The following is a 20551-nucleotide window of genomic DNA, read 5'->3' as shown; positions in this document are numbered from 1 at the left end:
TGCATTCTGAACTGCCAGAATGAGTGCATTTATCAAATTTATATGTATTGAAAAAGATTATTTCTGCACCCCTTTTTGTTCATCAGAGATGCTCTAGAAGTGTTATAAGTTTAATTAACAAATATATATACTGAAATTTGGTTAGTATACTCAGTTGAAATAATTTTAGTTTGTGCATAAATTTGGCATTTATTTTGTTTTTTAATTTCTCCCCAATCTTTACTAGCATCGCACTTTTAAAAATAGCGTAAAAATAGCCAGAGCAGCAGCACAGCTTTCGATATATCGATAAGCATTGTCATTGTCTTGAAATCGGAATCGGTTTATTAAAAACAACAATAATGAGTGGCTCGCAATTATTCCCAGTGAATCTGAACAACCTGAGTGCCAAGGAGCGACACAACTATATCCTCAATAATTACGTTCTCAACTCGCCGGCGGAGGCGGAATCCCGTCGCCACAAGCGGGATATCGATGTCATTCGGGAGAATCACCGCTTCCTGTGGGAGGATGACGAGTTGGATACCGACACCCTGAGCTGGGAGCAGCGCTTGGCCCTGCGATACTACAGGAAGCTGTTCAAGGAGTACTGCATCGCGGATCTGTCCCGCTACAAGGAGAACAAGATAGCGCTGCGCTGGCGAACAGAGCAGGAGGTGGTCACCGGAACAGGGCAGTTCCAGTGCGGGAGTCGGCATTGCGGGGAGCGGGATAATCTGCGCAGCTGGGAGGTCAACTTTAAGTATATCGAAAAGGGGGAGCCCCTAAATGCACTAGTTAAGGTGGGTTCCAAATGGTTTTCCGCCACTGTGTCACTAACTGGAGTTCCGTAGGTGCGGCTTTGTCCCACTCACACAGATCAGCTGAACTACCGCACCAAGAAGCGGGAGTGCAAGAAGCAGCGACGTAGGGAAAAGGAGGAACGGCGCGCTGAGAAAAAACGTAAGCGTCGAAAGCTTGACATTGATCAAGAAAGTTCTGGCGAAGATGAGGAGGAAACTGTTGAACCAGCATCCGAGCCCCAGCCAGAAGCCAGCAAAGAGGCTACAACCCAAAAAGAAGACACCACTGCAGACGATCAGATTTGGCTACAACAACCGGAGATTGGCCAGGAGCAGGCCTCCAGAGAGCAGGAATTCGAGCGGTATCTAGAGGATCTCCTCTTTTAAAATACATAGCACATTTATTTGGATTCAACGTAGACACTAGTGCTCTTTTTTATAGTTACTGGCCGCGAGATGCGTTCGCTTACGAACTACGATGTACATGTACACTCACATTTACAGGATTATTCACAAGAACTGCGTGTTAAAACCGACACCAAATCTAAAGTTGAACTGGACATTAAGGCTGTGACTCTGATTGATTTTTGGAAAGAATTCCGAATCGCTACATTATAGGCATGTACCTAGTTCAACCGCTATTTCTGTATTCATCGAATGCAAATCGGAGGTTCGAAAATACAATTTCACCTTTCGTTTGTGGTCAAAACAAATTGTTTAAATCCAGCCACTGAAGAGTTTCTAAATATAAATCGCTCTAGAATAAATATCCCCGATTGTTTACACTCGACGAATAGAGAAATCACGACTGAGCGCATCCGCTTGAACTAGGTGTAAAAAAGACTGTTCTAATTGTATATAGCATCATTGAACGGACAGGGGCAGCGGCCGGGATTACTGCTCCTTGGGCAGGAGCTCAGCGAAGGCGGCTGTGGGTTTGAAGGCCGTTACCTCGCTAAAGACCATCTCCCGCCACTTCTCCACCGGCAGCTCGTTCTCCTCGAAACTCTGGTCGTAGAGCGCGGCGGTCTGCTCATCGGTTGGATCGTGGTACTTCTCCATGTACGGATGAGCCAGCGCCTGTTCGGCGGTAATGCGCTTGTCGGCGTCTAATTCCAACATTTTCTCAAGCAAATCGATGGCCAGCGGGTTGGCCCCGCGGAAGATGTCGCGGAAATTGCGGCGCGGCATCACCGGTAGTGAACGGATATAGTTCCGAGCGCTCTCCGAGGAAATGCGGCTCATGAACTCATCAGCTGGCGTGCCCAGCACTTCCATGATGAGGTTCAGCTGATGGATGTGATCGGTTCCAGGGAACAGCGTGCGTCCAGTCAGCAGCTCGGCCATGATGCAGCCCACTGACCAGATGTCCACCGTCTGGTTATAGTGCATCCAGTTGAGCATGATCTCAGGTGCCCGGTACCATCGTGTAGCCACGTAGCCGGTCATCTCGCTTTCTGCGGGACGAGCCAAACCAAAGTCTAGGATGCGAAGCTCACAGTCCTCGTTCACCGCAATGTTTGAAGGCTTCAGATCGCGGTGGATGACCCCAGCGCTGTGGATATACTTCAGACCGCGCAGGATTTGGTAGACCAGAAACTGGACATGATCATCGGACAGCTTTTGCGTGCGAATTATGTTGTTCAGATCGGCGTCCATCAAGTGGGTCACCATGTACACCTGCTGGAACTGATCCAGAGAATCGGCGGGCTGTCCTGGATGAAAGACATCCAGCAGACCAATCACGTTCTCGTGGTCCATGTGCTTCAGCAGTCGCAGTTCCCGGTAGGTGCGCTTCGCATGGACCGCCGACTGGAAGGGCCTGGCCAGCTTCTTGATGGCCACCTTCGTGCTGGTTCCGCGGACCACGGCCTTGCAGACCTGGCCGTAGGCACCCTGACCCACTGGTTGCAGGTTTTGGTATGTCTCCGGAATCTCCCACTCGGTGCGGTTGATGTCCAACTTGTAGAACTTGGCCATTTTGCGCGACATTTCGTTGGGGTGTTCTGTACGCTCAGGTGCTATAATGTTATTAATCCGCTGGCTCTTTTTTGGCAGGTCTTCTTCTTGCTTGTGGGATTTGTTATCTCTGTTCTACACTGCGCGGTCTCAACATTGCTGCAAATGAGTAATCGTAGCGGGGATTAGGGGAAAATGTAGCCTATTTTTGGTATTGCCGCCAAGATTCATTTGTATCTGCCGAACTGATGGGTAACTTACATCTCTCGGATTTTATTTATGCTATTCCACTGCGCCTACACTTTTTCTGATTGGACAACAACGCTGCCTTGGCTATCGATAACCACAGTTGGGGCCGATTTCCAATCAGCTGCTGCTCGTTTATGCGTTAACATGATTGGTTTTAGGCTGTTCCCTACAAAAATTAGAGTCCATCGAGTCAGCGGCTCAATTTACAAAGCTACTGCGTCGTAGTTTGTCACTATCATTAATATTTATTAGCTTTTATTTATTCAGCTTATAGCATTGGAGTACTGTGTAGCACTGTAAATATTATTCGCAGTTCTATGTATTATTTATTAATTTATCATACCTTTGATAATAATAAATATCCTAATTAAAGTGCAGTAAGTATGCAATATTTGCAGATTATTAAAACAACTTAAATAAGCTTAAATAAAAGCATAAACTTAATAACAATACCTCTCCTAATCCACATCAGATACTAATAACACTTTAACATTAGAGCCTTGAATTATTTTTTTGAAAGAAGAGCATTCCGGTAGGTTATTCCCGAGTCGACCATGGACACAAAGCCACTTTTAGAGCTTAACATGGCCCGCTAACAGAAGGCGGTCAGTTGGCGTAAGCTGGTTTAGTTTCAATCGGTCGCTCGTTGGCAGTACATCGAAGGTCCGGATCGTGCCGCTTTTCGCTCGAACGTTTTTTGCACGAGTTTTTTCCATACGTATTTGTTCATTGACAAAAACTCAAGCTGCGCTCTGTGCGTGCGTGTGTGTGCGAGTGTGTGTGTGTGAGAGGGCGCGTCTGTGTGAGTGCGGTGCTTTGTGTGCAGAATAATTTTTGCAAACATTATGTAAATGCGCAAATTAAAGTTCAATCGACGCCAGTTTTGAGTACGAAACCAGATCGCCTTGCTTTAAGTGCCACGGAGCAACAGTTTTTTCTTCCCAATTTTTCGAAAATATACTCCCTCAGTAGGCACCCACACACCCATACACAGGATCTCAAGCGATCCGCCGGATATACCTTTACCGTTACGAAAATCCAAAATGGCCACCACAGCGGCCGCAATGGCCGCAACGAGTGTAGTTGTTCTGGATCGCGGAAATAATACAACCTGCACCATCAATTTGCACGGTGAGCAGAAAGTCTTAAAATAAAAGCAATACAATAAACAACAAATGAATAGCAAGCGCCCAATTAATCATAATTAACGAAGACACCACCAGCACCGTGCCAAAATTCTGTTGGCGTTATTTTTAGCGGATGATTGGCTTAGACTTTCGCGTTCCCCGGGAGTTTCCAAAACCGAAACCCGTTTCGCCCCCTATTTGATATATTCGCGACCTCTGGAGGTTATCAATTCGTTCTGGAAATAACCTTGTTTTTACCTTTCGCTGTTCTACGCACCAGCTAGAGGGCTTTCGCTATCTTATCAGCCGAGATCGTAGCAGTTTAGGTGGTATATGTATATGTCCCACTCCATCCAATCGCTGGGGATCAGTTGGGATTCGGTTTTGGAGCAGCTTAGAGCTTAGAGTTGGAGTTTGAGCTTGGAGTTCCGATCCCAGCTGCGCCGATGCGGCTCCTACTCGCAGCACATTTCGATTAGGCGTTATATATATTGTTCGCATATAGGCACATATATACAAGCCCCTCTCTATGAGCACCTATGTGAGTTGTGAGCTGGTACTGGTACCCAGCGTACTTTCAACAATTACGACTGCCTGTGTCTGGCCTGCCCACGTTGGTTTGCAAGTCGCAGCCGTTTGAGCAACAGTCAGACAGCGAGAGACACAACAGCGTTTGGAACAGACAGTAGATCGTACACGCAAAGAAACAACTACGTATCCAAACATTAGATTAGACTATTAGGTAAAAGTCCTCAAAATCTTCATTGCACAGATTGTTTCTATAGGAAAGACATGGCACATTTTCTGTAATTTATGGCTCTTTAATAAATTCATTTCGAATCATATTCTAAAAGATATCTGTTTTATGGTAACGATCCAGACCTTTTTTTTTTATTTTTCGTGTTCCACTTACTTTCTGCACTATCACATGGCCTTTTAAAAACTAAGATACATATACATATTCTAAAACTGATGCCTTTCAGATTCTGTTTTCATCAATTGATTTATTTAACGAACAATCCATTGTCTTCCTTTCAGTGTATCTTATCACACGTAATTCGAACAATGTTAATTATAAGTTTTCGAGGGAGTTTTAACTAAACTTGACATGAAGTGTTTCCAATCATAATAATCAAGGTACCAGAGCAGTGGTTGTGGCCTGCTGAAAGCCCATCGCACATTGGGGCCAACTGAGCGAGATTTTGGGAACAGCAGCGGCTCCTCCCACGCAGCCAAGTGCTCACCCACCCATTGGCCGTAGGCCATCGTCATGCCCAGAGATCCATACCCGTAGCGTAACCAAAACCAACCCATATCCCAGTCTTTAACTGTACCAGAGATTCGGTCTCAGCCAGTTAGTTTACTTACAGGCCAGTTACTTACTGTGCGATTGTGTGCGCATGTGTGTGTGTGTGTGTTGGCCATGTGGGTTAGAAGTGTGTGCGTCATGTACTTGGCTTTGCCGACTGTTGATCCAGCTTCGAATTCATTCATTGATTTACAAGTTCCGATGTTACTGAAACTACTTCCAACGAATATACGATTAAATGTGATTAAATAAGCCTGATGTGTCATAAATATATGTAGATACATTTAATTCTACTCAGGTAATTGGTACTGTACTAAAGCGTAGTATAGTACGATTATATAAAACTACAAACTAGTTAAGCTCCTCTGAAATCTTGAGTTAAAGTCTGTTTAATTGGGGCACTTGATTAGTACACATAGTCCTATATCCTTCCAGAAACCCGTACATCTTCAGTTATTATTTCACGGTATTCCTTATGTACTTTGCCAATCTTTTTCGTAAATATTTGTTGAATAAGCCGAACTATTTGCCTACCTTCTGTTTGCAGGTGCCACGGTCGTGTCCTGGCGGGTAAACAATCAGGAGCAGTTGTTTGTCAGGTGAGTGGACTGAACTCTGCCAGGTAGCACCCTTTAAACATTGCTCATACGCCGCGTTGGCCGAACTTTAAGCCCGAACTTACGCAAGCCCACGGTGTGCTGTGCGTTGGTCATGCAACCAAAAAAGTGATTCGCAAAGTTTGCATCGCTGCAGGAGAAGGAGCATGCAGAGGGAAGGCGGCTGACAGGTTGGGCAGGAGCAGAAGCAGGAGGAGGAGCAGCAGCAGCAGCAGCAGCCTTAGCCATTCTGTTTGGCGGCAAAATGTTTTTGTATGACACCCAACAAAAAACACGTCGGGACCGAGCGGGCCCAAACGTCGAACCAGCGAACCGAACCAAAAGCGACCGAATGGCAAAAGCACAAAAACACTGGGACAGCGACAGGGACGGGGGCGGGGGAATGCCCCTGCTCGCCAACTAGGAGCCGTTGCACTTGCAACCAAGAGGAGCTGCCTCCATTGATGGCCGTTTTTTTCGCCCTGTTGCTGCCTACTCCTGTTCTGGGCTTCCCAATCCCCCTTCCATGGCCTCCTCCCCCCTTTGTGGCAAAACAATGTGCAAGTTTTTATGAATGGAGTTTTTGGCGCGGCCAGCTAGATCGATAAATCCCCACTACATGGGGAGGCCCTCCACTAAGCACAGTGGTTCGTGGCCCCATCAACTTACGGCCAATTCTCGGGTTCTTGGCCAGCTCCCACACAAACAGAAACACAAATACAAATACATTGGAGTGTGTTAGCCCCTCATCGGCGCTTCTAACTTCTTTTTTGTTTCGTCTGCTGCAAAGTTTTCGACGGTTTTTGTGGCCAACAGTCATTCGGCATTCGGAAACCCACTAAAAACTGGCAGTGGTCGTGGACAAGGCGAGCAAGTGGAAAACTAAATTAATTATTTACCCGGTTCGAGACTGCCTGGGTTAAATAACCTTATTTCGAAATATACAAAAATAGAAAATCTTTGGGTAAAGACACTTGAAAAGTAGATTGATTATCTTCATAATTATGAAACAAATTTAATAATCAGGTGAATATTTTGTGGCTATAATCCTTATGCTCTATTAATTTGAGCCAGCTCGAAAATTCAGATGTATACGATTTTGTATTTAAGAAAACTATTTCACTATTTAAGACTGACAGTAATTCCGCTTTCAAGTAAATGCCACGCTAAAATCTCAGAATATTAACGAAATTTGGCCATGTCCAATGCGATCCACAGCTAAAAACATTTACAAATGATGCACAGAAAGTGGAGGAGCAGCTTAGGTAGATCCAGGGGCAGAAGGAGTTGCTTGATGGATGCGTCGGCAAATTAGCTGAGACGAAACCCAAGGCAAGTCCCATCTCGCGGCAACGTCATCCTCAGCGACAGGAGAAAAACAAAACACACGCAAAAAAGGGGCAAGGAGCATTTTGCCAGACACTTTTTTCTGCTAATAGCATTTCTGAATTTCTGAATGTCTGTCTCGGTCTGCAAGCGTTTTTATGACCGGAATATTTTCGAGTACCGTCTAACCGAATTAAACGAGCCTTTTCCCTCCAACCCATCTTGTTTTTCCCCAGCAAACTGGCCTCATTCGATGGCAAGAAGGCGATACGTGGTGGGATTCCGTTTGTCTTTCGTAAGTTTGCCAAGATCCAGCAGCTTTTTTCCACAGCGATTAGTTAATTTTTGCCCACAATTTCAGCTCAGTTCGGTGCCTGGTCCTTCGGGCCACAGCATGGATTTGCGAGGATTACCAGGTGGCACCTGGAGAGGCCGCCAGACAGGCTGCACAATGGCGATGTGGAGGCCATATTCTCGCTGATGGACAACGACTTTACGCGATCCATCTGGAACTATCAGTAAGTTTGGAAGTTAATACGGTCTGATAGCCCATTAAAAAGAATTATCATACGTTTTATGAGATTAATCTTTCTATTTAGAATGTTTGGATATATTTATTTTAGGGTGATACTTCGACCAAATTACAAAATATCATCTGACTAACTCGTTTTGCCTTGAAGGTTTCGCATCACTTATCGGCTGATCCTGCGCGAAAAGGAGCTGCACTTCCACATAGGAGTCTACAATCCCAGCAAGGAGCTGAGCTTCACCTTCAACATGCTGCTGCACACCTACCTAAAGGTGCCCGATGTGCGGCGATGTCAGATCACTGGCCTCCAGGGCTGCCACTTCATTGACAAGACGCGGGAGAATGCGCTCTATCAGGAGGGACGCGAGGTGGTCACCGTCAATGAGTGGACCGACAGGATCTACCAGCACACGCCGCAGGAGCACGTCATCACAAACGTGGTGTCCGGCCGGAAGATGAGACTGCACAAGTACAATTTTCCCGATACGGGTGAGTTTATAGGGCTTACGGATATTTGGATGTGTATTAGTTAATATATATTTTACATATTCAGTCATCTGGAATCCTTGGATTGATCGATCGCGTGAGATGAGTGACTTCGGGGACGACGAGTTCCCCAACATGTTGTGCGTGGAGGCGGGCAATGTGACCTCGCCGGTGATCCTGCTGCCGGGCACCGCTTTCGAGGCCAGCCAGATCCTTCAGGTAGAGCAGCCGGTGCTGGAGTAACCCCATCTAACCTATCCTAACAACCACACCTGTTCCCCCACCCAGCAATTCAAGTGTCCTTATACCATAGACCCTTCCAGCTGGAAGAAAAACTATCTAACCAACTTCCTACAATACGACTAGAGTCAATCAAGCCACCTCCATATTCCAATTCAAATTCTTTACTTTGCATGCTATCAGATCATCATCGAGGGCAATGTTAGTCGCAAGACCAAGCGGAATCGCTAGCGTTTAAAGAATCGGAACCCCATGAGGTAAACCGATTCGCAACCATGTCAAAGCGCAATTTTCCACAGATGAGGATCTGCGTCCGGAGAAGCAGGCGGAGAATCAGGATAAGCAGAAGGAGGACCACACGGTCTCTAGACTCTAATCTATCTATTAAGTAATCGTAATGCCCTCTCTAGCAATGTGTTGTGCAAAAAATGATAAAGAATAGTACACTTAACTTCGTTTATGATCCTTAGTTTGTGCCTACTTAAAAGAAAATGTGCATTGATAGTAGTTTAATTAAGTTTTGCGGATCAGGAAGTGAGAGAACCGGATCTAAAAAATATAACGATTCTCTAAAAAGTAGCATTAAAACTTTGTTACTGTACAAGATATCTGCGTCCATTGTGATGACCTCACTTTTTGCTTCGGAATCATACTTACTCAGCAAAAATACACGAACTAAAGTCATGAAGTTGTATACGATTGAATATAGATAACATACATAATGTTTTAAACCTAATATGTGTAATATACTAAAAGCAATTATATGTACCAATTAATTAAATAATCTATGTAATTGTAACTTACAAATCAAAATGATGTACTTGAAACTTTGGCAGATTACAAATATTTCACAGTATTTTATTCCGCCTTTTTATGAAAGCTATTCAAATTCAAACTCCTCGTACACATCACCGCCAATCGCATCCCATTCGGCCTCGTCCCTGACTAGTTCATACGGAAAGTGTTGTTGGATCCACCAGTAGAGTGTCATGCTGACGTTGGACATTACTCGTCCCTTCACTGTCTTTCTCCATGCCTAAGAATTGATTGTCATTAGATTATGACTTTTTCAAAAGGCCAATCATACTTCTTGACTTTCCAGAGTACCCATACATATAAAATATGGGAAAGAAAATGCATAAATTAATGCCAAAAGCAAGCGAAACATTATTAGACCGAATTCGGTGAAGTATCTTGTAGCTGAGTAGAAATACAACTAAGCTAAAAACTTCAAGTTTGCAAGAAGAAAGGTGCGCTCGGATCTCAGAGAAACGATCAGTATCGTGAAGTTACATTCCTGCTAAGAAACTTACACCTACAGGTGTCGTACATTAAGCTTACTTTATTTGATTTTTGTTTGTTTTATATCAGTTGCTTAGATTAGATTCTTTACATACATATATAAATTAGGCATTTCTAGATTGATTCTAAAACGCAACGCTCCTGCAAATCGAGCCACTTCCGGGATCCAAAACGTTTTTGCTGAATATCGCGTTTTGACTTAGTAAGTGGTTGCTTATTGGGTGCTTTTTGAAGCTGGGACAAGAAGGGGAAGTTAGCTCACATGGCTGAGTCGTCGAGTTTTCGCATAGTTTCCGTTTTGTTTGTATTGATTTTCGCAGCTGGACGAGACTTGGTTCAGTTGCTCTATAAATATATTTATGATCGAATGATATTGCAAGGATAGTTTGGTGTACAGCGTGACGAGTGGATGACACAGCTTAGTCGATCTTCACAGCTCCGTAGATTCTAAGAATGAAAACGTAGGCGGCGAAGAATCCAATCGAGCCAGTTAGCAGCCAAAAAGTGAGCACCATAAGACCTGTGGGATAAAGATAGTAAATACTTAAGAAGTTTGAGATCTTTTAGCACAAGCATACCCGTATAGCCCAGGTAGAGCAGCGTCGGTATGAACTCTGTGATCTCCAGCTTCGTGAAAAAGTAGAAGATGCTGTAGAAAAGCACATAGACGGCCGAGCCGCCAGATACAACAAAGCTGCGCCACCACCAACGGTAGTCCTGTATAAAAAAAACGGAATAATTGATTAACTTTGGCCCCTTTTTAAATGCACACTGAATAAACTTACCTCGCCGCAAAGCTGGAAATAAGTCATTACTATAGAGATCTGGGCACAGCTTACGACTAAGATGCAAAACACCAAGAAGAGAAAGCCAAACAGGTAGTAGAACTGATTCTGCCAGATGGCCGTGAACACAAAGAAGAGTTCAATGAAGACGGCGCCAAAGGGCAAGATACCCGCCATCAGAGTGCTGGAAAAAAGCGGTGGAGGTTTGATTAGCAAACTGAGACTCGCTAAAGAAGCCTGCTCACCTTAAAACCGCATTCATGTACCAGTGCTGTGTGGGCACTTGCCGCGGAATCATATTGGTTCGCACTGGGTGCTGGTAGGGTTGCTTGCGGTAGCCCAAATAAAAGCCCAGGTATACCAGAGGCACAGAGATGCCAAACCAGAGCAGTAGCAGTGAGATCATGGTGGTAAAGGGCACGGCACCGCTAGACGATTTGTCCCAAATGAAAAAGTTCAAAAAGAATCCAGTGCTGCAGGCAAAAAAAGAATAACAGATTAGGTATTGAAATAACGAATAGCTTTTCGCAGCTTACCCAAAGACAATGCCTGGATACAGAGTAGCGGTAAGAAAGGCAGCTCGCTTCCACTCGCGACCCTTCATGGTCTTGTAGAGACGGGCAGCATAGTAGCCTGCAATGGTGCCCATAAAGACGTACATAAAGATGCCAGAAGTCATGAGGGCACCACGCGACGATGGCGACAGCATGCCCAACATGGCGAAGAAGATGGTGATCAGGGCCATAAAGAAGATCTGAATGCCACTGCCGATAATTGCCGAAAACAGTCTCGTATTCTTGGGCGGACGGAATACGTCTCCATGCACCAGTTTCCAACCCGTCTCCTCTAACGTATCTTCAATATTGTCATCCGTATTGTACCGGGCAATATCTCTGCGCAGGGTGCGAATCATAATCATTGTGAGAATTCCAGAGAGGAAGAAGACCACCACCAGGGAGTTGATGATGCTGAACCAATGGATCTGGACGTCGCGCATGCCAAGGTAGATGTCCCATCGTGATGCCCAGCTCACTTTAGACTCCTTCCATTCCACAGAGTACGTGAAATATAGCTGCGTCTCTCCCTTCGGATTGACCTGTTGAGGTCGGGCACTGTCTGGGAAGGTGCAGGTGTCCCCGTGGAACTTGAGCTCTTTGTGATAAACTGAAACCGTTTCCACCTCAAAGCCAACCACACGGTACTTGTCCTTGGAGTGCATGTGGTAGGATAAGATAAACTTCAGGTGGTTATTGATGTAGATGTTGTCCCCGTCCACTTGGCCCAGCCGATATCCGTGCTCGTAGGTCACCTCCGCGGGATTGTTAACGCTGACAATGCGCGTGGCCACCGGCAAGTTGTCTACCAGCAGGTGCACGAAGTACTCGTGCTGGATTCGCTCCGCAACCAGAGCGGAGTCCTCTTTGCTCCAGGTGAGCGGTCTGTCCTTCTGGTTGCACAACAGGCGGCAGTTCACCTGCTGGTTCATCCGCACCTCGTAAGGCGTATTGACGATTCGGTCGCCTCGCAGTACTTCGCCCAGGTTCTCCGACTTAAAGATGAGTGTGCCATTCTTGGGATAGCAGAACTTAAGCGAGTAGTACTGATATGGCAGCTGGGTGCGGCTGCTAGTCATCTTCACGGCTTTCACGTCGATCTTTTGGTCCTGGACGAACTCCACCGGCGCCACGCCCGGCACGTAGAAGCAGTCGGCCACCAGGACGAGGGCCGCCAGCAGGACTACCGCCAGACATGGCCTAGCCAGAGCCCCGGACTGTAAAAGAGTGGTGGTTACATCCTGGTCTAGCATGCGTGTCCCCTGGGCATCGCAGGTGCCCAAAGCTTGCCCCACTCACCTGCATTGTTGGAGGTGTTTGGAAGTGCTGGTAAAGTAACCACTGGACCCCTTGTTTTGGCAGCAAGTCCGCAAGAAACTATATATTTGGTATATATAATGTAGTTTCTGCGTCTCCCTGCTGGCAATTCTTCTTCTTCAAATCTTCCGAGTTTTGGTGCTGAGTAAGTCGTGGCCGTTGGTACGGTCATACCAATTATCGACTATCGATAAAGCAGAATATCGATTGTTTGCAGAGTGACCGCGAATATTTAATCGTTAGAGCAAGGCGAATAATAAATATAAATAAGTTTTAACTGTCACTACGAAATGGGATAATTGCAATTAATTTTAAATGAATACCTTCAAGCAAAAACCTTCTAGTTGAAACAAAATATTATGTGAGGGGTCAGACTCTGCGAAATGTTTAATACATTCCGAGAAATACAAAACAAAATAAAATTAAATTTGTAGGCTTTAATAAAGTTTTAACAACTATAGCTAAGTCTTCTTATAATGGAGGGATATGAGCTTTAAAAGCTTTTAAAATGTAAAGCAAGCACTCCATTCAAGGAACAAAAAGCTTAGTATAAATAGCAACGACACTTTCATAGGGAAAACTTTTGTAATTTTCCATGTAAAAATTTAAATTCTGCCTTATTAAAAATAGACTATAAAATTGGATTATACCCAAATTCCTGGTTTATCAAAAAGTTTTTAGGCTACAAAAAAATTTGCTTTTTTTGGCCAATGATAGGAAATTTAAACAATTATTTAAAAATAAAAACTAAGTTGGAAGTCCACTTAAACTATGCCAACAAAACATGCGTAAATTGATTTAGTTATACGATATTTGGGTGTAAAAACAAGAGGATTAATTAAATTCAATTTTAAAGTCGCATTATCATTGCGGGCAAACCAATAATTTTTTATGGGTTGAGGCACCCTAGGTACACTTGTAAAACGCATTCGACTTTTGTGTATTTGCTCATTCTGTGGCACGAAAAGCAACAACATAGTCGGCAGGATCAACAATACAATAAACAGTAATGCTTAAACGCAGACAAATAAACATAAACGTTTATGTCAATAAAATGAACTGATGCTTGACCCGCTCGGCCAGATAAAATGTCCGACGGGGGAACCCCCTCACATAAAGATACTTATCTATAAGGCCCCACTTGGGTGCACATACATATGTATGTAAGGACACGCAGCGCCCAAAACGCTGCAGTGGATTTAAAGTTAAATGCTGACGTATCCTTTAAAACTTCTAAATCGAATTGGGTGAAATGGCAAACTACGCACTCATAAAATGTTACACTTTGTTTCTTAGATGAAGGCCTATTTTAATTATATTGTACAATTATCTGAATAACATTTGTGTTGCTTTATGAGTTAAAGAATGGGAAAAAAGTGAGAAATTAATCTAGAACTATTACATTTTGTTTTGTTCGTTTAATAGAAATTTCCAGCATTAACATTAATTGAACTTGTGAGCGGCTTTGGCGTAAGCACATTTATATAAATTTAAGAAATATTTCTTTCTTCTGCAGCTTAAATAGGCTTTTACCTTTGTACACTTTAAACTTTTATAAATTAAAGAATTACACTGTAAAGGTATTAACAACATTACAAATGTAGTTTCATGAAGAGCCATACTTTTAACTGGTTTCTCGTTTATGTTCAGCACACTTTAAAGAATTTTCCCTTCCGGTAGAATGCATGCATAAATATTTGTTATCCATAAATGATCAATCCCGCACATTTCAAATCGGACTAGCTCCCCAATGACTTTCTCTCGGCGGAGCAAACAATATTTTGTAACCAAAAAACCAATATGACGTTTGATACATGGTGTACGTATGTACATTTATCAATAAATATTGAAATACTTATGCAACTCGGCAAATATATCATGACGTGGGTCTTCCGCTCCCCAGCGTGGCAAATTCTGCATTTCAACGCGAGCAAAATTGCATTTTTAAATGTACCGAGACTGGCGGTGCAAAAACATTTGCTGTAATAAATAGAGGAAAATAATAAATATGGTGCGCCAAAAACTTACAAATGCACACAGAATGCGGCAAATGGACAAAAAACAAAACCAAACAAAACGAGTGGAAAATATTTGAAAAAGCTTTTAAGTGTTATTGATAGTTTAGCTTGGTTCCTTCTCAACTGGAGCAGCACTTCCCTCCTCCATTTGTTTAGCTTCGCTTTCCGTTCTGCATTTGCTGATTTTAGACTGCTGTGCGTTCTTTTTGCTCCTGTTGCGGATTCATTGTATCGCTTCCGGTTATTTGAATACTAAGCAAAAAAATAAAAACACAGAGTCCACACTCAACAGTTGTTTGACACCATTTTCATTCAGCCATTCCTTCAAAGGGAACGGAAGGATGCTGGTGCATATTATAGTTTTGTATTACGTGGCCACAGTTTCTAAATAAGCAAAGGGATACCTCAAAATATTATAAAAACGGTGAATAGGTATATATGTTCATTACATTTTAGAGTTGCTAAAACACTCAAAACTACACATTAATATTGCAACATATTCATAAATTAGTGTAAGCACTAATTCTCTCACTATTAAAATGCGGTTTTGAAAAGACTTGTTTGTTCGGATTAAAATGTGGTATCGTCGATTTGTTTGCTTCTATAAATCAATGACTATATTACAAATATTTTTAATACAAAAGGGCGCAGACTTTCCATCTAAAAATTTCCATTTACTTTTTTTCATTCGTTGTTAGGTGAGAGAGAAGTGAAATAGTTAGGTTGGTTCTATTGTTTTGCCCACAATGGATATGAAAACAAAATACCGAGCTCTCGCTCAATAGTGGCAAATATTTAAACGCCTGGTTTACCATACTTCGTTTGAATTTTTATTTATATGATTTTGGTTCGAATTTGAATTGTTGCGTTTTGTTGCTCTATTGTTTCGAACTTGTGGCTAGTGGACAACTGACCCGCTTTGGAGTGCACACACGTGTGTACACAATTTTTGAAGTTTGCAGAACAAAATGTGAGAAACTGATTAAATAAAATTTTTGGCGCACAAGTGTTTCTTTGTCACTTATGTTTTATACGTGTTGCTTTTTCCTTTAAGTGTTAAATTTATTTTCATAACTGCAGTCAAAGTGAAAGACTGGACATCATGTTAGTTATTTTTTTTTACGATTTTTTCTATACAGATGAGGTCGAACTACGGCTTTTACTAAAATCTGACGTCATGTATGTTAGTTTTTACTAACTATGTATAGTACAATTTTGCATACACACATAAATATTCATACATCTTCGAGGTAAATATGCCTTGAATAAATAAATCCGAAAACTATATAGTTTACAGTTAGATAATAATTTTAAATTAATTCATAAGTCCTTAGACTGCCGGGCTCTAAATAATTCCTTCCGTGCTTTTGGACACCCTCATAAACCTACCGACATCTGTGTCATTCTAGATTATTCTGCATTTAAAGAACTCCATTTGTCAGATACTTGAAACATGGCTAATCCTTGGAGCTTCCGCAAATGAATTCGCTGACCCACATGGTGTGCCTAATGACAAGTCTCAACGGGTCCTTTTGCAAAGCTCAAGCTCGTTATTGTATCCACTCAGTCAGTGGAGGGTTGTCGCTGCCACGGATTTTCATAATGTAAGTCAAACGCAGCGAGGGGGCGGCTCGTGGTTGGCGCAAGGACATGTGCCACAACAAGTGGCAAGATGTTGCGACCAACTTGCGACGCAACTGCAGCGAGCGTTGCCTACTTTAAGGTGCTTAAATGCTCCTCGCTGGCAGCAACAGCAGCAGCAGGAGCATAAATAAACTGGCATATGCGCCGTGAATATGCAACGCCAGCAGGGGCAGGAGCAGGAGCAGGAGCAGCAGTCTAATGCAGTTAGATGACGGTTGGCTGGCGGTGGAGGTGCTCGAGTGCGGAACTTGCAGCGTTCTTCGCGTGTGGCAAGATAAATCTCAACAAGTTTTTATGCGTCTCCTTCGCTTCTTAGCATTTTTTTGCTGCCCCCCTCTGCTTTTTTCTGGCCATAACAAAAGTTGACTGTATAAGCCGGGCCAAGTCATAGCGTAAGAAACTTGTTAACAAAAAATAGCAAAAAAATGCACTAAAAGTGCCAAGTCGAGCAAAAACGCCAAGCAGTAAGCAGCCTCTTATATAGTATATTTTCTCTTTTGATAGCGCTCAGACACTTACTTTATTTGATTAGAATCTGCCGGTATCCAGCACTGTTCTTTTTCCTTTTAGTCCTTTCAATCCTGCCTGCAGTCCCTTAGATGGGATAATAAACGGGTGGAAGGTACACTAGGTAGGGCTTATTAAAGCCAGTGGCAAAGACATTAAGCATACGCCACGTTGACCCACTTTAACCCCCCTTCGTGGAACAATATTGCAACTTTCGTCACCTGCCTGCCAGTCCATCCAGCGTCTGTTGTTATTTATGCACTCTGGATGCACCTTTTGGCCATGTTTTTGGCCCCATGAGCTTTGTTGGTGTTTGTGCACAGATGTCTGATGTTTATGTTCGAAAATGAATCCGAAATTGGCTCTCATTGGCTCGCACTGGAAATTTCCAGGCCTTAAGAGAGCTGTTGGGAAAGTGGCTTTGCGCTCTCTTAAAATACACAAGCCACTAGTCAAGTGAATGAAATAATATTACGAATGGATTTTTTTAAACAAAAATGTCTTGTTTTTGTTGTTATGTTCATCAGAGGATTGTGCTTAAAACTAGATTTCCGTAACTTTTATTGAAACTTTATTTTTTTTGTAGATTAAATTATTTTTATTTTAAGAATTATAGATACATATATGTATATATCCACTATTTTAATGTTTTAATAAACGAAATGAAAGATTTTAAATAAAAGTACAAAGTTAATAGTCAAATATGTATATTCTTAACACAAACAAAAATAATCGAAAGCTGAAAGCTTTCCCAAAAATGTTTAATGCCATAGGCAAGAAAAACCCAAACTTCAGCCGACTGCCATCCGAGGAGCACTTAAAGGATTAGAGCCAACACATTATTGGCACAATTAAGTTTGGACGAGGGGGATGGGGCAATGCGAAGGGGGGCTTTAAAGGATACTCTTTTATTTTAAATGTTTACCCAGCCATGGGGAGACTTTTGTGTTGCTGTCCATCGGAAAATAACAAAAATAGTTGGCATCAACTGCAGCTGTTGGTCATTTTGTTGTTGACAGGCTGCAGTGTGGCCCAAATAGGCACGATTTCCAGCACATAGACACTTATACACATAAACCAGGAATAGGCTATATGATTATGGACCGACTTGGCTCACAAGATAATTGCCAAAAGTTGTATAAAACTTTGAGCTCTCTTTTTTCCCCCATTTTTTTTTTTATTTTTTTGTACGAGTATGCTGCTTCTCAAACATTTTTCAGCTAGTCAAAAAGTTGGCCCGTTGGGTCAAGCTGTGTCCTGATCCCCACGAACTGGAGGGCAGGGCCGGTTTAAAAGTTAGCTAAACATTTTATTTTATCTAATTGAGTGTGTTTAAAGTTTAAAGTGTGCCAAAGTTTGTTGTGCTGTGCGAACTTGGCTTGATCGCCTCCAACGTACTCGAGAAATCGGTGGTTCGGCCACAAACTGTTGCACAAACGTGTAACAGGCGGATCCACCTACATACTCTCTATTATTATTAAATTTAATGCGTGCCTGCAGCGTGTACACTGATAAAAATCGGACAATTAATTGATAATATAATATACATATAATTTAAAGACAAATATATAAAAATTATCTAATATAATAATGAATATATAAAACAAATATCATAAAAATAATAATAATAAAAAACAGATTCCAACGTAAGGAGTCAAAAAATATCGTTTTTCTTTTTTGTGTTATTGTTATTGTTATTCCTGAATGCCCTGCCTTTTGATTGAGTTTCGGCCATTATTAATTTATTTCGCTCATCGGGCGTGAAAAGAGGGCGCAGCATACAAATTTCAGCCACTACTGGTCAATAACAACCAAAAAAAAGAGGGAAAAATCACCAGTATTGGAATGAAAAATAATAAAGTAACACAAATGCCAATTTCCCGAGAATGCACATACACAGCATTTCGCATGCACAACTCGTATTCGCATTGTGCACTACCCACACTATTGCATTTAAAGTTGTTGTTCCGCGGTGTGCAAATATGAAAAAGGACAATTCATATTTATTTTGTTGCCACACACTCGATAGGCGATGGCCGTAAAAATGGTGTGGCATCCATATTGGTTGATCATCACGGAACGTAAAAACACATTCCTGCAAAAGCAGCCATTGAATGCAGAATTTTCCAAAGTCATTCCTTTTGGTGCTGAAAATTGTATGAAAACGACCAGTAGTATGCACAATCATTCGAATCAATAAAATACGTATTTAAAATTCCCAAAAATAATATTTATGCCATCTACTATTCCATATAAATAAGTGCGATAGATTCCGATAATTTATATTGGATTTATTAATTTAAGTATGTACGCGTTTTAATGCAAAATTAAATTGTTTAAAGCCCTTTTACTCTAAACTTAAAATGGTTAATGTAAAATAGTTCACTCATACTTGAACAAAATTGTAACTTTTTTATAAGCAGTACTAACAAATGATCGTTAATCTCTGTTCTTCAATTAAAAAATTTGGTATTTAATAATTTTAGACATCTTGCAAATGAATACAAATTATCATAGAGATTTCCGTAGCCACGTTGGCTGTACTTTGCGTTATCTTTAATGACTTTTAAGGTGAACCCAAGTCAAGTTGATCAATATTCTCGGATCAGGATTCCTAGTTTTGAGTGGCAGCCTGACATTGATAACGATTGAACCAGTTTTGCATATGATTTAAGGCTTAATTGTAATTAAAGCTTTCAGCCAAGTAAAAGGCAACAATAAAAACAAGCAAAACAAGCTAAAACTTTACCAGCGAACTCATAACTTTTACTTTGAGATGGAGCCAAAGTGCAACAACAACAAGCCCGAAGGAGAGCAACTTTCCCCCATTGAAATTCCCTTTCGTACCCCCAATATCCCAGTACTTTCCCTGCATATCTCTTCGCTCTGTTCTGTGCTCGTGTGGTGTTAATAATAAACCAAACCAAAAAAGGGAAACTTTTAACGAAAACCAAATAAATTGCTTTGGCCGCCCCTTTTGTTTTCGTTGTTGTGCTGCTGCAGCTGCGATTCTTATGGCAAAGTGTTAAGCGCGTTGGTTTTCGGTATACCATATGGATGGTGCATGTGCCTCCACAGAGAAAGATGCTTAAGACCTCTAAGGGTTTCCAAAATATAAAGTGCGTGTTGTAATCCGTAATCTGTAATCTTGTCTACGCACTTGCTGTATTAGTAACCCTTTATTTTGTACAGAAACCTTTTATCTTAACTTAACTTACTTAAAACTCAACCCTTAGATGAACCTTAATAAATATAATTATAATTCACGGCTGACAACAAGATCCTCTTTACTGTATAACTGCAACTATACTCTCTACACTATTGACAAATCTAAAATTATAAGAAAACTTAAAAAAGAACATAGTGTCACTTTTTTCTGTGTAGTTTTGTGCGTTGTCTGTGTGGGCAAGTGGAGGGAATCTGCAAGTTTTAAGAGCGGCTACGGCAAAAGTTTATGCTCTAATTTCCGAAAAGGAAAAATTAGCAAACTATTTGCACCATCGCCATATCATAAACATGGCTAGCTGGCAGAAAGAAATTGCAGCACGGCGCAGCCAGGACCCTCGGGGTACAGTTGGTCACAAAAGACGCATAAATTTGAAATGACAGCAGCACTTTTACAGTTTTTCGAGGTCGTGTGGTGATAAATTTGTTGTGGCTCCCTTTTATTTTCTGCGACAGTTCGTCAAGGTCTTAAAGTGACAAAAGAGCATGGAAATGAGTGTGTGAAAAAGGCCCCATCTCGTAAAGTGTACTATTTGTATATGTTAATTCGCCCGAATTATATACATATAGGGTCATTCGTCTGCAGTCGTACCAAA

At 42.0% G+C, this 20551-nt stretch overlaps 5 protein-coding genes across 7 annotated transcripts; 2 read left to right on the top strand and 3 right to left on the bottom strand.

The window, feature by feature from the left end:
- Positions 1-9: 9 nt before the first annotated feature.
- LOC122611622 (protein FRA10AC1) lies at positions 10-1201 on the top strand. 2 transcript variants are annotated; one of them, XM_043784835.1, is made up of 2 exons: positions 10-140; positions 227-833. In XM_043784835.1, exon 2 carries the CDS (start codon positions 342-344, stop codon positions 831-833), a length of 492 nt encoding a protein of 163 aa, XP_043640770.1. In that variant the 5' UTR covers positions 10-140; positions 227-341. The 2 variants fall into 2 exon arrangements, with proteins under 2 accessions (XP_043640770.1, XP_043640769.1); XM_043784834.1 differs by lacking the exon at positions 10-140 and adding an exon at positions 834-1201 and having other exon boundaries at positions 227-782.
- A 475-nt stretch (positions 1202-1676) lies between these two features.
- Positions 1677-3159, bottom strand: LOC122611621 (mitogen-activated protein kinase p38b). The gene is made up of 2 exons (XM_043784833.1): positions 3003-3159; positions 1677-2900 (listed from the first exon to the last, which is right to left on the bottom strand). The coding sequence occupies exon 2, from the start codon at positions 2772-2774 to the stop codon at positions 1677-1679; it is 1098 nt and encodes a 365-aa protein (XP_043640768.1). The 5' UTR covers positions 2775-2900; positions 3003-3159.
- Positions 3160-3632: 473 nt separating this feature from the next.
- Positions 3633-9061, top strand: LOC122618613 (glucose-6-phosphate 1-epimerase). 2 transcript variants are annotated; one of them, XM_043795195.1, is made up of 7 exons: positions 3633-4121; positions 5974-6025; positions 7585-7643; positions 7710-7866; positions 8029-8366; positions 8431-8582; positions 8787-9061. In XM_043795195.1, the coding sequence occupies exons 1-7, from the start codon at positions 4034-4036 to the stop codon at positions 8832-8834; spliced, it is 894 nt and encodes a 297-aa protein (XP_043651130.1). In that variant the 5' UTR covers positions 3633-4033; the 3' UTR covers positions 8835-9061. The 2 variants fall into 2 exon arrangements, with proteins under 2 accessions (XP_043651130.1, XP_043651122.1); XM_043795187.1 differs by having other exon boundaries at positions 8652-9061.
- A 140-nt stretch (positions 9062-9201) lies between these two features.
- On the bottom strand, positions 9202-9809 carry LOC122618629. Its single transcript, XM_043795207.1, has 2 exons — positions 9691-9809; positions 9202-9639 (listed from the first exon to the last, which is right to left on the bottom strand). The coding sequence occupies exons 1-2, from the start codon at positions 9769-9771 to the stop codon at positions 9484-9486; spliced, it is 237 nt and encodes a 78-aa protein (XP_043651142.1). The 5' UTR covers positions 9772-9809; the 3' UTR covers positions 9202-9483.
- A 116-nt stretch (positions 9810-9925) lies between these two features.
- On the bottom strand, positions 9926-12704 carry LOC122618603 (transmembrane 9 superfamily member 4). Its single transcript, XM_043795175.1, has 6 exons — positions 12544-12704; positions 11227-12461; positions 10936-11163; positions 10691-10874; positions 10484-10622; positions 9926-10425 (listed from the first exon to the last, which is right to left on the bottom strand). The coding sequence occupies exons 1-6, from the start codon at positions 12547-12549 to the stop codon at positions 10325-10327; spliced, it is 1893 nt and encodes a 630-aa protein (XP_043651110.1). The 5' UTR covers positions 12550-12704; the 3' UTR covers positions 9926-10324.
- Positions 12705-20551: the final 7847 nt, after the last annotated feature.

This window comes from Drosophila teissieri, chromosome 2L (assembly GCF_016746235.2).
Source record: "Drosophila teissieri strain GT53w chromosome 2L, Prin_Dtei_1.1, whole genome shotgun sequence".
NCBI lineage: Eukaryota > Metazoa > Arthropoda > Insecta > Diptera > Drosophilidae > Drosophila > Drosophila teissieri.
The sequence above is the reverse complement of the archived record's forward strand: the minus strand, read 5'-3'. Positions and strand labels throughout refer to the sequence as shown.

Excerpts from the sequence above, each read along its gene's own strand:
- LOC122611622 (XM_043784834.1), top strand. The coding sequence starts at position 342 with ATGAGTGGCTCGCAATTATTCCCAGTGAATCTGAACAACCTGAGTGCC. Across the intron at positions 783-833 it reads CCCTAAATGCACTAGTTAAG|GTGCGGCTTTGTCCCACTCA; the intron begins GTGGGTTCCAAA and ends GGAGTTCCGTAG.
- LOC122611621 (XM_043784833.1), bottom strand. The coding sequence starts at position 2,774 with ATGTCGCGCAAAATGGCCAAGTTCTACAAGTTGGACATCAACCGCACC.
- LOC122618613 (XM_043795187.1), top strand. The coding sequence starts at position 4,034 with ATGGCCACCACAGCGGCCGCAATGGCCGCAACGAGTGTAGTTGTTCTG. Across the intron at positions 4,122-5,973 it reads CTGCACCATCAATTTGCACG|GTGCCACGGTCGTGTCCTGG; the intron begins GTGAGCAGAAAG and ends TTCTGTTTGCAG. Across the intron at positions 6,026-7,584 it reads CAGGAGCAGTTGTTTGTCAG|CAAACTGGCCTCATTCGATG; the intron begins GTGAGTGGACTG and ends GTTTTTCCCCAG.
- LOC122618629 (XM_043795207.1), bottom strand. The coding sequence starts at position 9,771 with ATGTTTCGCTTGCTTTTGGCATTAATTTATGCATTTTCTTTCCCATAT. Across the intron at positions 9,640-9,690 it reads GTACTCTGGAAAGTCAAGAA|GCATGGAGAAAGACAGTGAA; the intron begins GTATGATTGGCC and ends ATCAATTCTTAG.
- LOC122618603 (XM_043795175.1), bottom strand. Across the intron at positions 11,164-11,226 it reads TATCCAGGCATTGTCTTTGG|CACTGGATTCTTTTTGAACT; the intron begins GTAAGCTGCGAA and ends TTTTGCCTGCAG. Across the intron at positions 10,875-10,935 it reads TACATGAATGCGGTTTTAAG|CACTCTGATGGCGGGTATCT; the intron begins GTGAGCAGGCTT and ends GCTTTTTTCCAG.